Source organism: Cordyceps militaris, assembly GCF_000225605.1.
Source record: "Cordyceps militaris CM01 unplaced genomic scaffold CCM_S00002, whole genome shotgun sequence".
Taxonomy (NCBI): domain Eukaryota; kingdom Fungi; phylum Ascomycota; class Sordariomycetes; order Hypocreales; family Cordycipitaceae; genus Cordyceps; species Cordyceps militaris.
The window spans coordinates 3,150,240-3,164,288 of record NW_006271970.1 but is presented as its reverse complement, the minus strand read 5'-3'; the positions used below and the strand labels follow the sequence as shown (position 1 = coordinate 3,164,288).

Sequence of the window (14,049 nt, the reverse complement as noted above, 5' to 3'; positions counted from 1 at the left end):
GTAAAAACGCCCTGACAATGCTCATTACACAAGAAACAAGATTAAAAACCCGAAGAGGCAGGAAAGAACTCGAAGAATAGTCCCAGCTGCCAACGCACAAACCCCCGCGCCGCTCCATTTCTCTCTCTCATCTGTGAGAGAGGGACGGAAAAAAGTATTAGGTATTAATGAAAATCAAAGTCTTTCTTTGTTCAACGATGCCCATTATTTGCCGTTCATGAATGAAAACGAAAAAAATACGGGTGAAAACAACAATGGTGGCGGTTGTCAAAGCCGAAAGGTGGAAGCGGAGAGGGCAACATCGTGCGAGGTGCAGGATGCCTGGACGCAGCGCAGGGGTGGCCGTAATGTTCTATTTGCAATGTATACAATGAGCAGTCCTCAAAGCAAAAGCGTATCATGACGATTTCCCGTCTGTCCTGCTTTCATCGGCATTCCCCTCAAACATAGCGCCAAGGTTACTGACCGACCATGATGTAGAGGTAGCGTGAAGGAGCACGAGCCAGGCGGCGATGATGTTGACTAGATAATGCAGCAGGTAGGCATGAGAGACGCCGTATATGGCGGCACACAGAGCAGTAGCGAACAAGAGAATGCTTGTGACGTGTCGCAACCAGCTTGATACTTGCGGTACCATGCGGCCAGTCGTCATGTTCTCGACCAAAAGGATGAAGGGTGTGATGGAGAGTACATTGTGGTGCGAGGAAAAGGGTGTAAGCCAGTGTACCGCCAGGTTTCGCACCCACACAGCCAAAATGGGCAAGTTGATCGGGAGAACCCACATCATCAACAGCAGAATCGAGTGCGTGTAGTGGTAGTAATTAACATTGGATGTGGACGGCGTGACGGCACTAATGCGGAGAGCTCTGACGGACGTAAAGAGTTGGACAAGACACGCAACCAGATAGGCAAACTGGTATGGGATAAATGTTGCCACTAATAACAGAAGAATTGCGGTTGAAATCATGCGTCGTCGGGGAGTGGATGGTGCGAAGATGGGAGAAGCAACCCTGGCGCTTCCGTGGGCCGCATCGGCGCTTCCGCTGGGCCGGAATATGATAAACGCAAAACTGAAAAGCTGTGTGAGAAGCAGAATGGTGTAGTGCAGAGCGGTGCAGACTCCAATACAAACGATACCAATTAGTGGCACCATGAAAGTGAAGACTGGGTCGTCGCCACCGATCAAAAGATCATTGCGATGAAAATCGATAGCCGACACCGTGTCCGCCAACGGGCAGCTGTGTCTGCTGCTATCAATCCGTGGCGCTACGCCAATCGAGGTCGCCAAGAGCGTCAGGGAGAGAAGTAACAGCGGAATTGATTGGCGGAGTGAAAGGTCGAGACTCTCTGAGAAGGAGATGAAGACGCCAGTCTCGTCATAGACGCGGAACTGCTTGCGAAGAACCAGAGTAACTATGAGTAGCGGAAACGCTGCAAACACAGTGCGGTAGCGCATGTACAGTTTGCCCAAGCTGCCCAAGAGATCGAAAGTTACGGTGACCTTGATAGGAGCTTTGCATGTCGGATCCGAGAAGAATTCCAGGGTGACACCTTTGTTGGCCTTGTGAGCCAAGGTTGGTGGCATATACGGCGCTGCACCATGAAGGCTGATACCGGCCTGCGATATGTTGACAAAGTAGCGCGACTCATACGGGCTCTGCAGGAATTGGCGCAGCATCGGTGCAAACATAGCATCCTTAGCACATGCTCCAGATTCCACTCGAAGGTTATAAGCCAAAAGACTGGACTCAATGGCAGGAACTCTCGCTTCTACAACAGTGGGCCTCGTCGCGGGCAAGGTAAATGAAAGCCCAAGTGTAAGCAATCTACCGAGCACGATAGTGTGCTCTTGTTCAAAGTCCAAGAGGTTGCTGAACTCTGCGATAACGAAATTGTCAACAGGTGATTCCGCCCTGTCGATGATGGCAACAAAATGATAATCTGACAGATGCTGGGCGTCGTATCTCAAGTGCGCAAAGGGAACCAACTCTGGCTCGCCGTCACGGTAAAATGGGTTGATGGTGCGCTTGGTAGAAGCTGGCAGAACAGCCACGTCGCCTGCAGCGTTCTTGCACGCGAGTTTCATGCCACTTTTGTTGAGCTGAGTGAAGTCCAATGTCACAACAAATGGAACACTGGCAGCAGGTGCTGTCAGTACGGTACAAAGCAAGACCTCGAGAGAACCGGATCCGGAAACATCGCTAAGCGGGCTGTTGGATATGAGTGAGAATCGCTTGCTAGCGGGGTCGGCCGGCGGAGGAATAGGTAGGAAGTGCACTTGTTGGCTCGGGCTGGTGCCTAGTTGCCTCAAAACTAGACGTTGGCCTGTTGGAACGAGATTCTTCATGTCCTCGTCAACCATAATGAGGGTAGTAGCTTGACCTTGGTTGATGGTTTTTTGCGCGTTGGGCTCCAAGCCAGTCAAGAATCGCTTCCTAAACATAGTCATTCTCTCAGCTCTAGGCTTGGTCTGGCTGGCCCGATTGACATCAACAACGTTGAACAAAGCCTGGCTGACAACCTTGCGGAATTGATCGCACCACATGATGGCTTGGTGGTCAGCACTGGTCCAAACTGTGGGTACACCAGTAGTGTATACAGTGAAGCCGTGAGTCTCAGGCACAAGCGAGTCAATATCGGCGTAATCGGAAGGCACAACAGTGTCAAGGCTACCGCCAGCAATGGAAATCAAGGTAACATGCCAGAGCGGGTTGCTGCTGGCCCACTTCTGGGTGTACGCTCTCCTCCAATATTCGTTTATCTCGTCGTATATTTGAACGATTTGCCCATCAAAAGTTACTGGCGGGCGGGCATGCGGCGCAGACATTGTGACGATGGTATTAATCGAGTTGGCTTGGTAATTTGGCTGCACAAGCATGGTGCGAGCAACGACACCGCCCATGGAATGGCCGATGATAATGACGGACGTAGGATCGGGCAGGTCGGAGTCGCGGATGACTTTGTTGGGGTCAGAATATAGAGACAGAATGTAGCGAATAGCCTCATTCAAATATTCGGCTTGGTCGAGCAAGGTCTGGCCATGAAAAGCGGTGATATCTTCGTTGAAGTCGACAGTGAAGAAATCGAGGTTGCGAATGCCAGCATTGAGCGAGCTTCCGTCGTGCTGAAGGTGTTCGTAAAAGTAGCTTGCTGCCTCGGCGGCAATCGGCCGGACTTGCTTGTAGCTGCCGGCATTGCCAGGAATAAAAAGGACCGGAACTCCGCGAAGCTGCACGGGAACAGTTAGCGACCAACGAGGCACATTGGGTTGACAAGAAAAAACGTACCTTGGCCTCGTCATCAAGCCCCTGCTCACGATATAGATGAAGAGAGTACTTGGTGGCGAAACGAGTGTGCTCGGTGTCGAACTCGCGAAAGTGAATATACGATGGTCGCATATACGACATGCGACAACCCTTTGCATCCTGCTGCCTCCTCACCAAGGAGTGGACGATAGCGGCAAGCAGGAGCAGACCCAGCGCGGCAGTAACAAGGGCGAAGATGGATATTGACCAAGTACCAAAGCGACGGGCATGGCTTCGATGGCGGCCAGGCGGGCTCGGTTTGGGATGGCCCATGCCCGAGGAGGTCGCGGGCAGTGTTGGCGACTGTGAGATGGGAGGAGAGGGGGTTATGAGCTTTGGGGATGCATGTCCGTTGCCATTGGAGGGTAAAGCATGGTTCCAATCGAGATTGCTAGGCCGACGGGATACCCGGGTCGAGAGTGGACGAGACTTGAGGCCAGAGGGGCGGTTATCGACCTCGGCGAGGACATCGGGATCGATGGGAGAGGATTTGTCACCGTCGTCGGTCGACCCCGAGGAGCGTCTCGTCATGGGTAAAGCTCGAGGGCTCCCGGAAGAAGGAGGCGGACGGGAAAGCAGAAGAGTATCGAATCGTCGCGGCAGTCAGAAGGCAACCAGGCAGAGAGCGTCGCAGTCGCACTGAGGGAAATGGCGTTGGCGTCGGCGTCGACGTTGGTGCAGCGAGTTGCTGGGACCAGGCGGCCGCTTAAGCGCAGGGCAAACTTTGGCGACGGTTGCAGCAACAAGGCCCAAGATGTCAGCACTCGAGAGACAGAGATGGCTGGTATCAAAAGCACAAGTCGTCGCACGAGCGAAGGCGACACATGCCGTCAGGGTCGTCAGTCCGGCCGAAGATGAGCGCACAGCTAGGTGGATGGGGGGAACGGAGCTGGAGGAACGGCGGTAAAATGGGAAATTGGCTCTTTGATACTGTCGTGGGTCGTGGGACTATCGCCGCGATAGACCCACAGGCATGGGCGACCAAAAGAGGCTAGAGGATGGTGTGAGAGGGGAGGGACATGATTGGATGCGGCGAGTTTCAGGGGGTATGAGAGGTGGAGCAGGAAGCTTTCAGTGGTGCATTGGCTGTAGGAGAACGTTTTTTGGGGGGTGGCTGGGGGCTTTGAAAAAGCTGGGAACGGCGACCGTTGGGCCACGGGCGAGTTCCATCAGTTCCATCCGCCATCCTCGTCCGGCAGGCAGCTAAGAAGTGCCTAAATTGGCCCTCTAGTGGGCTTTCAGTGGGCGGCCAGCGGATTTGGGCGGGCCAAGGCCTGTAATATTAAAATATGAATGGCTGAGCTCCCTGTACTAACCTACTAAGGTACCTGTGTAATAGTGGCAGTTCAGGCAACCAGTGGCCCTGAGGCGCAGCAACACACCACCTCGCCAATAGCACTGCTACATTGATTTCGTATTGACTGCATCTCGTAACTGCAACGGAAAATAATCGACGCTCATAGTTACGGTGTGCCGAGCCAAGGCTTGAGTTTGGTTTCTATACCAACAAGTATACCTACTTGTGGCCCAAGACACCGCGCATCGCTACAGCCTTGAACCAAGGTAATAAATACCTCACCCCTCCATGGAGCTACTGCACGTAATACTGACGCCAGACATAACAATTGACCTGCATGTTAGTACATGATAAACAAGCTCCGGCCCTTGCTTGGGAAACATGCTACCCATGCAATCTGTAAATGCCCGTACCTGTTGCATGTCCAGCAAGCTACATCGCGATATCTTGGATGATTATCACGAAGCTCGCTCCGTATTAAAATAAGACCAGGAAGTGTGTGAATGCAGTCCTCGTGTCTCCCTCTCCGTATATCGCAGCTCAATTCATATCCCCAATGCTCTAGTAAACGACTGCGGCAAACGGCGGCTACACATCGGAATCCCCAAAACGGAAGTGGGCCGGGTGCGAGATGTCAGATGTGGATACACCTCACCTGAGGGTACCTCAGTGAGTTCGGCTGAGGGTGGCATCCCTCAGATGAGGTAGCCCCATCTTTTTTAGAAGTATACAATACATCTAACCCTAACCCTAACTAACCATAATCATATACCATTACCCTAAGTAACCACTAACCCAAGCACCTAACCACTAACCTAACCACTAACCTAACCAAGAATTAGTTATAAACCGATTACTAATTAGTAATAAACCGATTCAAAATCAGTTATAAACTGATTGACCTTGTATAGTGTACATTAGAAAATAGTGGGGCTACCTCATCTGAGGGATGCCACCCTCAGCCGAACTCACTGAGGTACCCTCAGGTGAGATACTGCCTGATGTCAGATGGCGCGGCGGGCTTGTCATCACCCTTGTAGCGTCGTTGGCTTTGGGTTGGGCTACAAGTCGGCACCTGTCAGTCAAACCGCGTTGGAGCTGTTCACTTTACTAGAAGCTCTAGTTAGCTGCAAAAGTCTAGCCTGTTGGGGCCAGTTATTGGAGGAATGAGGGATAACCTGAATGACCACCAACTTTAAAAGCCCCACTGTCCTGCTGAGTAATACAGTGATGCATCAATCAACGCGTCTAATACCGACGTGACGCGTGCACAGCAACGGGCGGCTCGGGTAGACATGCCTGGTGAATGTGACTGGCTCTTTCGCATGCGGAACCGCGATAACGATGTGGAAATTTCAGACTCAGTCGTAGCCTCTACATATAAAAGTCACTCGTCCGTTGCAATCCTCTGACCTGCAGCGCAACAGGGCTGCAACAGCCTGGTCTTGGCCATGCTTCACATTTGATCATGGCTACCATCAAGCAGATCGATGGACGAAGTGTATGCCGCCTTGCTCCTCTCACATTCATAATCCGCCACCAGCCACTGACATCTAACCAAGATCCATCAAATCCAATCCGGCCAAGTCATTGTCGACTTGTGTTCCGTCGTAAAGGAGCTAGTCGAAAACAGCGTTGATGCGGGCGCTACTACCCTTGGTACTTGCCGTCACCCTTATTTCGCCTGAACTAACATTGACAGACGTGCCTAGATGTCAGATTTAAGAATCAAGGCCTGGATTCTATCGAGATCCAGGACAATGGCTCCGGTATTTCGCCAGCCAACTACGAGTCCGTGGCGCTGAAGCACCATACCTCGAAGCTCGAAACCTACTCGGATATTGCCAGTCTTCACACCTTTGGCTTTCGTGGAGAAGCACTGGCATCATTATGCGCTCTCTCCACAGTCACCATTACCACTTGTCTTGCCCAAGACGCTCCCAAAGGTACTAAGCTTACATTTGAGGCGTCCGGAAAGCTCCAGTCGACGTCTATTATTGCCGCCCAAAGAGGCACAACTGTTGCCGTCGAAAAACTGTTTCATAACTTGCCAGTTCGTCGACGCGAACTAGAGCGCAATATCAAACGAGAATGGCACAAAGTGATTGCGCTGCTCAACCAGTATGCCTGCATTCTCACGCAGCTTAAATTTTCCGTGTCACAGCAGCCAACCAAGGGCAAGCGAATCCTTCTTTTTTCTACAAAAGGCAATCAAACAACCAAAGACAACATCATTAACATCTTTGGTGCCAAGACAATGACAGCTCTAGTGGCATTGGATCTCAAGCTGGAAATTGTACCCACCACATCTACTCTGCACTTAACCTCGACCGAAGCTGAGGCGTCCAAGCAAGTTTGCGTTCTCGGCCATGTTTCCCGACCCGTCCATGGCGAAGGCAGACAGACACCTGATAGGCAAATGTTCTTCGTCAATGGGCGGCCTTGTGGACTTCCCCAGTTTGCAAAAACATTCAACGAAATCTACAAGTCTTACAATTATTCTCAATCGCCCTTCATATTCGCCGACATTCGTTTAGATACAAACATGTACGATGTCAATGTCAGCCCAGACAAACGCAGCATCCTCTTACACGACCAAAATCACCTGCTAGAGAGTCTGCGCTCCGCCCTTGTTGAGCTGTTTGACCAACACGACTATACCGTACCAGTTGCGCAAGCGTTTTCCACTCTTGGAAGGTCCGCTACTCATGAAAACCTTTCTCCCGCACCTACGCGCGCCTCCAAGCGACAGAAGCAGCCGGAAGAGCCGGACGTGTCTGATACACCCCTCGAAGACGATCACTCCCAATCATCCGATGAAGATACAGCAACAGCCAACCCCACAAGAACCCCCATAGTCTCGACACACAGTACTGGTGCTCAGAGTTTGATAAGCCGATGGGCGTCTAACTCGGCGAGCTCACCTGCGGCCAAGATCCAGGTTGCGACCCCGCAAACGAGCATCAGTGCGAGATTCAACAAGCCAAGCGACGAAGTGCCTAATAGTGTCAAAGCTATTCGAGTGCGAGATTTCAATGAACGGCTTGCAGAAAATGCACCAATACCACTAGCCGAAGAGGGTGTTTCGGCACAATTGCACTCGACTTCTCCGGACGCCTCTCCGGAACCCCCAATCCCTGCCACACAGCCAATGAGACTAGTGGATGATACACCACGGACAAGGATTCCGCGAAGCCTTAAACGGGATCTGACGGAAACAATCACAGTTACCATTGGTAATTCGCCACAAAGAAACATTATTCTGTCCCCATCGAAAAGGCGAAAGACAGAAAGCATAGCTAGCGAGGACGATGACGAGGCTATGCTGTCCGATGACCAAGATACTCGGCAAAATTTGTCGGTTGAACGAGATGATGAAGATCTTGCACAGCAGCTTGAGGAAGAGGAAGAATGGTCTGAGCCTGAACCAGAACCGATGGCCAAGCCCCAGTTGGAACTCGAAGTGGAGGAAGAAGATATTGAGGCACAATCATCAGAGAAGGAGAGTGGAGCTAGCACGCCGGTCCATGCTGCAGAAGAGGATTCTGATGGGGACTTTGACGAGGCAAAGGCAGCCAACAACGAAGAGGATGAGGATGAGGATGGTGCTCCAGAGAAGGCGACATCCGCGACAGAGTTGAAACGAAACACTCTATTACAACCGACCTCTCGCCGAAAGGACACTACCCTTATTCTGTTACAGCGTCTCAAGATAACCCCCGAGCTGCTCCGTGCCCATGTTGATAGCTACAGAGCCAACGCGCTAAGAATATCGACAGCAACCACCAACATAGATTCCGTGGAAGACATAAGCGCCACAGATGCGGAGTCGAGGCTTCAGCTGATCATTTCCAAAGGAGATTTTGGCAAGATGCGCGTGGCGGGACAGTTCAACCTGGGATTCATCATTGCTGTCCGTCCACGCACGTCCCAATCTCCCACCACCGGAGACGGCGCCAGCAACGACGAGCTCTTCATCATCGACCAGCACGCATCCGACGAAAAGTACAACTTTGAGCGGCTTCAGAGCTCCACCGTTGTGCAGTCGCAGCGCCTCGTACACCCCAAGACCCTCGACCTGACGGCGCTCGAGGAGGAGATTGTCATGGAGAACCAGGCCGCCATCGAGGCCAACGGCTTCCAGATCCTCGTCGACACCTCAGGCGACGCCCCCGTCGGTGGCCGCTGCACGTTGACCGCGCTGCCGCTCAGCCGCGAGACGGCGTTTAGCCTGGAGGACCTAGAGGAGCTCATTGCCATTCTAGGCGACACGCCCGGCGGCGGTGACGCGCAGATCCCGCGCCCGGCCAAGGTGCGCAAAATGTTCGCCATGCGGGCCTGTCGCAGCAGCGTCATGATTGGCAAGCCGCTCACGCTGAGGCAAATGTACGGGCTCGTGCGACACATGGGCGAGCTCGACAAGCCGTGGAACTGCCCGCACGGCCGGCCGACGATGCGGCACCTCTGCCGGCTGCAGGCGTGGGACGAGCATGGCTGGAAGGGCGACGTGGTGCCGACGTCAACGGCGCGGTGGCAGGCATTTACACAACAAGAGGAGTGAGGTGTTGGAAAATTTGGAAGCCAGAACTTCGTACGTTTATGTCTAGTGGTGTTTGGCTGCCATATATGCATGCCCAGCTTGAACTGAGAGCCCTGGTCAAGAGATCAATGTACTACACTACAAAGTCATGGTCTCTATACTACCCTATATAAATCCCCCCATGTGACCCAAATCCATAAAATGCACCAAGTGAAACAAGAACAAGACAAATAGCAACCCCAGTTTTACGCCATCAAACAAGTAAATCTTCGAATGTCCACATCTGCCTTCCCTGTAAGAAGCTTGACCCGGTCTCGTCATCATTTCGTTCCGTTTCAACCAAAGTTCACACGAGACTTGCCCAAGCTTCTGCAATCACATATCCGAAACCTCGCTATCTTTATCAAGAAAATCCAGACATGGATGGCGTTGTGCTGTTGCACTAGCTGGCATAGCCAATCGTGAACCGGTCACCGGCAAGACCCTCTTCGGCTACCTTGCCACTTACGCGACGCCGCTCGGCAGCCCTGGCCATGGCATGGTAGTCGTTGCCGGAGGAAATCTTTCTCGTGTCGCCGACCATGACGGGGGGTGTGGCTGGGCGCAACTCCCCGTAGGAGCGTGAGTAAAACTCGCCGCCAGTGATGGCGGGCGGCGGGCGCAGGTCGGGCTTGTTGACCCACGGCGAGCTGACGCGCTCATTGCTGCTCATCTCAGAGAGGGCGCTCTTGGCGGAGAGTCTGGAGGCGGTCCACGGGGTCGTCGGACGAGAGGACGTGCCACCGCTGCGTGTCTGAAGGTGGGGAGGCGTGGAGGGGCTAGCAATCTTGGGGCTAGATGTCGGGTGCAAGCCGAGAGGATTAGGATGTTGATTGCCGCGAATGCTCCGGCGGGCGCTGTTGGCGTCGGCATTCTCATCATCACCATAGTCGGATCCAGAGTCGTCGGCATTGTAGCGCTGGTCGAGTGCCGAGTACGACTGTGAGCCTCGGGCATGGCGCGAGGTGTTGGCGGCGGTCGCCTCGCGGTTACGGTTGTTGGTACGGGAGATGAGCGAGTCGGTCGGCAGCCAGGTCTCGGTGAACTTGGGCGCGCGAGAGTTGTTTGCAGGGGCACTGTTGGCAACGTACTGCGGCCGGGTTGGGCTGGCGTCACCCAGCGCAATCTCCGCGTAGCTTCCCCTAGAAGAACGCGGGGCCGACACGCGACTGCTGACCATGGATGCGGCCGAGTAGGCCACTGGATTTCCGGATGGGATCTGGTATTGTCTCTGGGGGAGGTTAAGGCGAAGCTCATTGTTGACAAGCGTGTCCTGCGACTGCGTGCGAGTGTGCATGAAGGGAACCGAGCGAGGGTACGAGAAGCTCTCCCACGAGGCCTCGGACAGGTGCTTGGCGCTCTGCGCCGTTGATAGCCTCTTTTCGTTGTCGGAGCTGTAAGTCGTGACGGACGACTTGTTGCGCTTGTGAAACGAGGGACGGGCCGTCAGGTTGGACTCTAGCGGATTCATGTCGGGTGGCATGTCGCTGATCCGCTGGAAGGTGATGGCGAGCCAGAGAGACGTAAAGAACGAAACAAGGTGCAGGCCGCCGGCGCCGATAATAGTGTAGTAGACGGCCGGGACGAGATAGTCAAGCAGGCTCTGGTTCTTGATCAGAGTGGCCCACGAGGACGAATCGCGTTTGGTCATAAAGGCGCCGTAGGCGTAAAATGAAGCCGTCGCCAGATCAAAGATGCCTGCAAAGAGCTGGTATGCCGCCGTCGATCCGGGAGTTCTAGTCGTCGCGGAGCGAGAGTGATGGACGATTCCGTACAGACAGTGGAGTGCTGTAATGCCAGACTGCGAAGTAGTCAGTAAATGCCGGAGAGAGCCAGGCCAGGCGACAGAGAAGCTCTGGTAACTCACCACAATGCGCATAATCCAGGCTAGGATGCCATTCACACCGGTGAGCAGAATCATGAGAATCAAGATGCCAAGAGCGCCATTAAACTCCAGCACGCGGCAAAGGAGCTGCCAGCCACGAACCCATTTGATGGCCTTTTGTGTCTTCTTCCCTAGCTGTTGGTATGCGGATCGCTGTTGCAAGACCTCATGGGTGCTGCGTTATAGGTTAGCATCTCGACATATGACGAACCCCATTACCGGGGCCAAATTCATTCGCATGATAAAAAGACCTACTCAGGATGTGCGTTGAAGGAAAGCAGTGGCCCGGTCTGAGGTTTGCGCTTCGGCTTTGGTTCCCAGCTGGCGCGTGTGACGGCCTTGGGATCAAAGATCGGGATCGGGAAGCGTGAGTCCTGGCTGGCTGTCGCCGAGTACGTGTAGGGCTGGCCCGGCGCCATTCTCCAAGAATAGAAAGAGCTTTACCCCAGGTCAATTGGTCAATTTTCCGGAATGCTGAAAATCCCAAAACGTCCAAGTCAGTGGGAGAGGTGGTGGTCGAAATGGTTGTTTGTCGTTGGAATGTTTTCAAAGAGAAGAAGGAGGAGCTGGAATGACTTGACTGCCTGCGGATAACGCTCGTACATAGGCGGGGTCTCGCTCACGCTGCCCACAAGGCTTTTCTTTTTATCCCCTTGTCAGTCGCTTATAGGTAGAGCAGTAAGCCGTAATTCTTGTCAAAGCGTCGTGCGTGCAACCATTGTTCCGGTTGCGCCATGGTTTGCGGCGGCTGGTTGTTGTCCGACCGTTACCATGGCAACGTAACTCTGGTGGCCCGTTGGGCGTCGACTCGCAGCGTTGCCGCCAAGTTTCGAAATCGGCGATCTTGAGTGTTCCTTTAATGCTGGCATTGGCCAAATCGAAAATTATCATTTGATTTTAACGTAACATACGTATGTAGGTACTTGGTCGTGACCAAGACGCTCCAAGTCGTTCAATCATCTTCACCAGCGCCCACTCCAAGTCTCAAGCTCAGCTCAAACTTGTAGCTTTTAAATTGAGCCGACCGAGTTTCATCCCTTTATTCTACATGCTCTACATGTTCTAACTACAATGAGACAAAAAATGCGTGTTTGGACAACACAAACTTTTACAAACTATTCCTCACAGTGTCAAGTGTGTCCACAGCAGGCTAGCTTACCTAATGTTCAACGCTTCGTCTCTGTGGGATCTTTGCCGCAAGTTGATTAATTCGCACTGCTGCGAATAAAATAAACCAAATCTCACTTTTCAATTATGAAACCTGCAATTTTAAGCTCAGTATAATGCATGCGAAGCATAAATGGCGCCCTGCGCGCCTCGGCTATCGCTGTTTCCGACGACTCACCTCAGGCCTCGCGCCTCGGTCGGCGGATGCTCCCTTTCGGCTCGCCGTAGTAGGGTCCGGGCCTGCTGGATTTTACACGACATATAGAGTTATGAACAAGGTTCCTAACGTGAAAGTTGACATGTACGAGGCGTTACCTGTGCCGTTTGGTCTAGTTCGTCACGGCGTTGCCCCAGACCACCCCGAAGTCAAGGTGAGTATCGTCCTCTGGATGCACACGTACATAGACAACCTACTTACACGCATCTGCAGAATTGCCAGGATAAATTTGAAGAGATTGCATCGTCCCCAAATTTCAGATTCCTCGGTAATGTCGCCGTAGGCTCAATGTCAAAACCATCCTCGCCCGATCAGTGCCGCATTGAGCTGCAGCAGCTCTTGCGTAATTATGACTCCGTGCTCCTCACATACGGCGCTTCTGAAGACAAGAAACTGGGCATACCGGGTGAATCTACTCTCAAAGGCATATACTCTGCAAGGCAATTTGTTGGATGGTACAATGGTCTGCCAGACTGTGCCGGTCTGGAGCCAGATCTCGGGGGTGACGAAGCGGTTGTCATTGGTCAGGGCAATGTCGCTCTTGACGTAGCCCGGATGCTACTTGAAGATGTCGATGTGCTTCGGAAAACCGACATCACGGAACATGCGCTCGAACAGCTCGCGCAGAGCAAGGTGAAGAGAGTGCGTGTTGTCGGGCGTCGCGGTCCCATGCAGGTATGTATCGGCGACCTGATTGGGGGCATTATCAAAGCTGACAACTTACACAGGCGGCATTTACAATCAAAGAAGTGCGCGAGCTGATGAAGCTACCAAAGGTTGCCTTCCATTCTGTCGACAGAGCGCTGATACCACAGGACCTCAAATCACTGCCCAGAGCTCAGAAGCGGCTGATGGAAGTGGTTGTAAAGGGCACCGCGACAACCCCCAATGACACACCGTCATCTTGGTCTCTCGATAGCTGTTTGTCCCCAAAGCATTTTCTGGCCCAAGCCCAAGACGCAACTCGAGTTGCGAGCACCGAGTTTGACGTCACGAAGCTAGAGTCCGTATTTGACCCCAAATCCCCAGTCAAACCAACCGGCGAGACAGTCATTCTGCCGTCAGATGTAGTGTTTCGCTCTGTCGGTTACAAATCTGCGGCATTGCACGGCTTTGCGGAAGCAGGGATTCAGTTTGACGAACGTCGCGGTGTGGTCGACAACGATGGCATCGGCCGTGTCACCCGGCTCGTCTCAGACAGCAATGACCGAGCAACCAGACAGCAGGTATCAGGCATATATTGTGCTGGCTGGGTCAAACTCGGCCCGACAGGCGTGATTGCATCCACTATGAATGATGCATTTGCCACTGGTGATGCGATTGTGAACGACTGGCTCAGTGGCGCAACCTTTCTACAATCCGATGGCAAAGCCGCTGGATGGAATGGCATTCGCGGCGAAGACGGCACGGTCAACGCAGACAAAGCAATCGACTGGGAGAATTGGCGACAAATAGACAAGGTCGAAAAGGAAAAGGGACGCGTCAAGGGTAAGGAGAGAGAAAAATTCACAAGCACGACACAGATGTTATCGATCATCCATTGACCCAAAAGGAATTTCTTGTATAATCAAAACGCCTTTACATTGCTGTATAATATAA

At 52.9% G+C, this 14,049-nt stretch overlaps 4 protein-coding genes across 4 annotated transcripts; 2 read left to right on the top strand and 2 right to left on the bottom strand.

Moving 5' to 3' along the window:
* Positions 1 to 397: 397 nt before the first annotated feature.
* Positions 398 to 3,836, bottom strand: CCM_02932 (GPI inositol-deacylase; the record flags this gene model as incomplete). The annotated part of the gene is made up of 2 exons (XM_006668084.1): positions 398 to 3,229; positions 3,288 to 3,836. 2 exons carry the CDS (start codon positions 3,834 to 3,836, stop codon positions 398 to 400), a joined length of 3,381 nt encoding a protein of 1,126 aa, XP_006668147.1.
* Positions 3,837 to 6,070: 2,234 nt separating this feature from the next.
* Positions 6,071 to 9,163, top strand: CCM_02931 (DNA mismatch repair protein PMS1; the record flags this gene model as incomplete). The annotated part of the gene is made up of 3 exons (XM_006668083.1): positions 6,071 to 6,103; positions 6,165 to 6,261; positions 6,315 to 9,163. 3 exons carry the CDS (start codon positions 6,071 to 6,073, stop codon positions 9,161 to 9,163), a joined length of 2,979 nt encoding a protein of 992 aa, XP_006668146.1.
* Positions 9,164 to 9,584: 421 nt separating this feature from the next.
* CCM_02930 (uncharacterized protein) lies at positions 9,585 to 11,485 on the bottom strand (the record flags this gene model as incomplete). Its single annotated transcript, XM_006668082.1, has 2 exons — positions 9,585 to 11,241; positions 11,322 to 11,485. 2 exons carry the CDS (start codon positions 11,483 to 11,485, stop codon positions 9,585 to 9,587), a joined length of 1,821 nt encoding a protein of 606 aa, XP_006668145.1.
* Positions 11,486 to 12,349: 864 nt separating this feature from the next.
* On the top strand, positions 12,350 to 13,994 carry CCM_02929 (NADPH-adrenodoxin reductase Arh1, putative; the record flags this gene model as incomplete). The annotated part of the gene is made up of 3 exons (XM_006668081.1): positions 12,350 to 12,604; positions 12,664 to 13,125; positions 13,179 to 13,994. 3 exons carry the CDS (start codon positions 12,350 to 12,352, stop codon positions 13,992 to 13,994), a joined length of 1,533 nt encoding a protein of 510 aa, XP_006668144.1.
* Between the last annotated feature and the right edge of the window lie 55 nt (positions 13,995 to 14,049).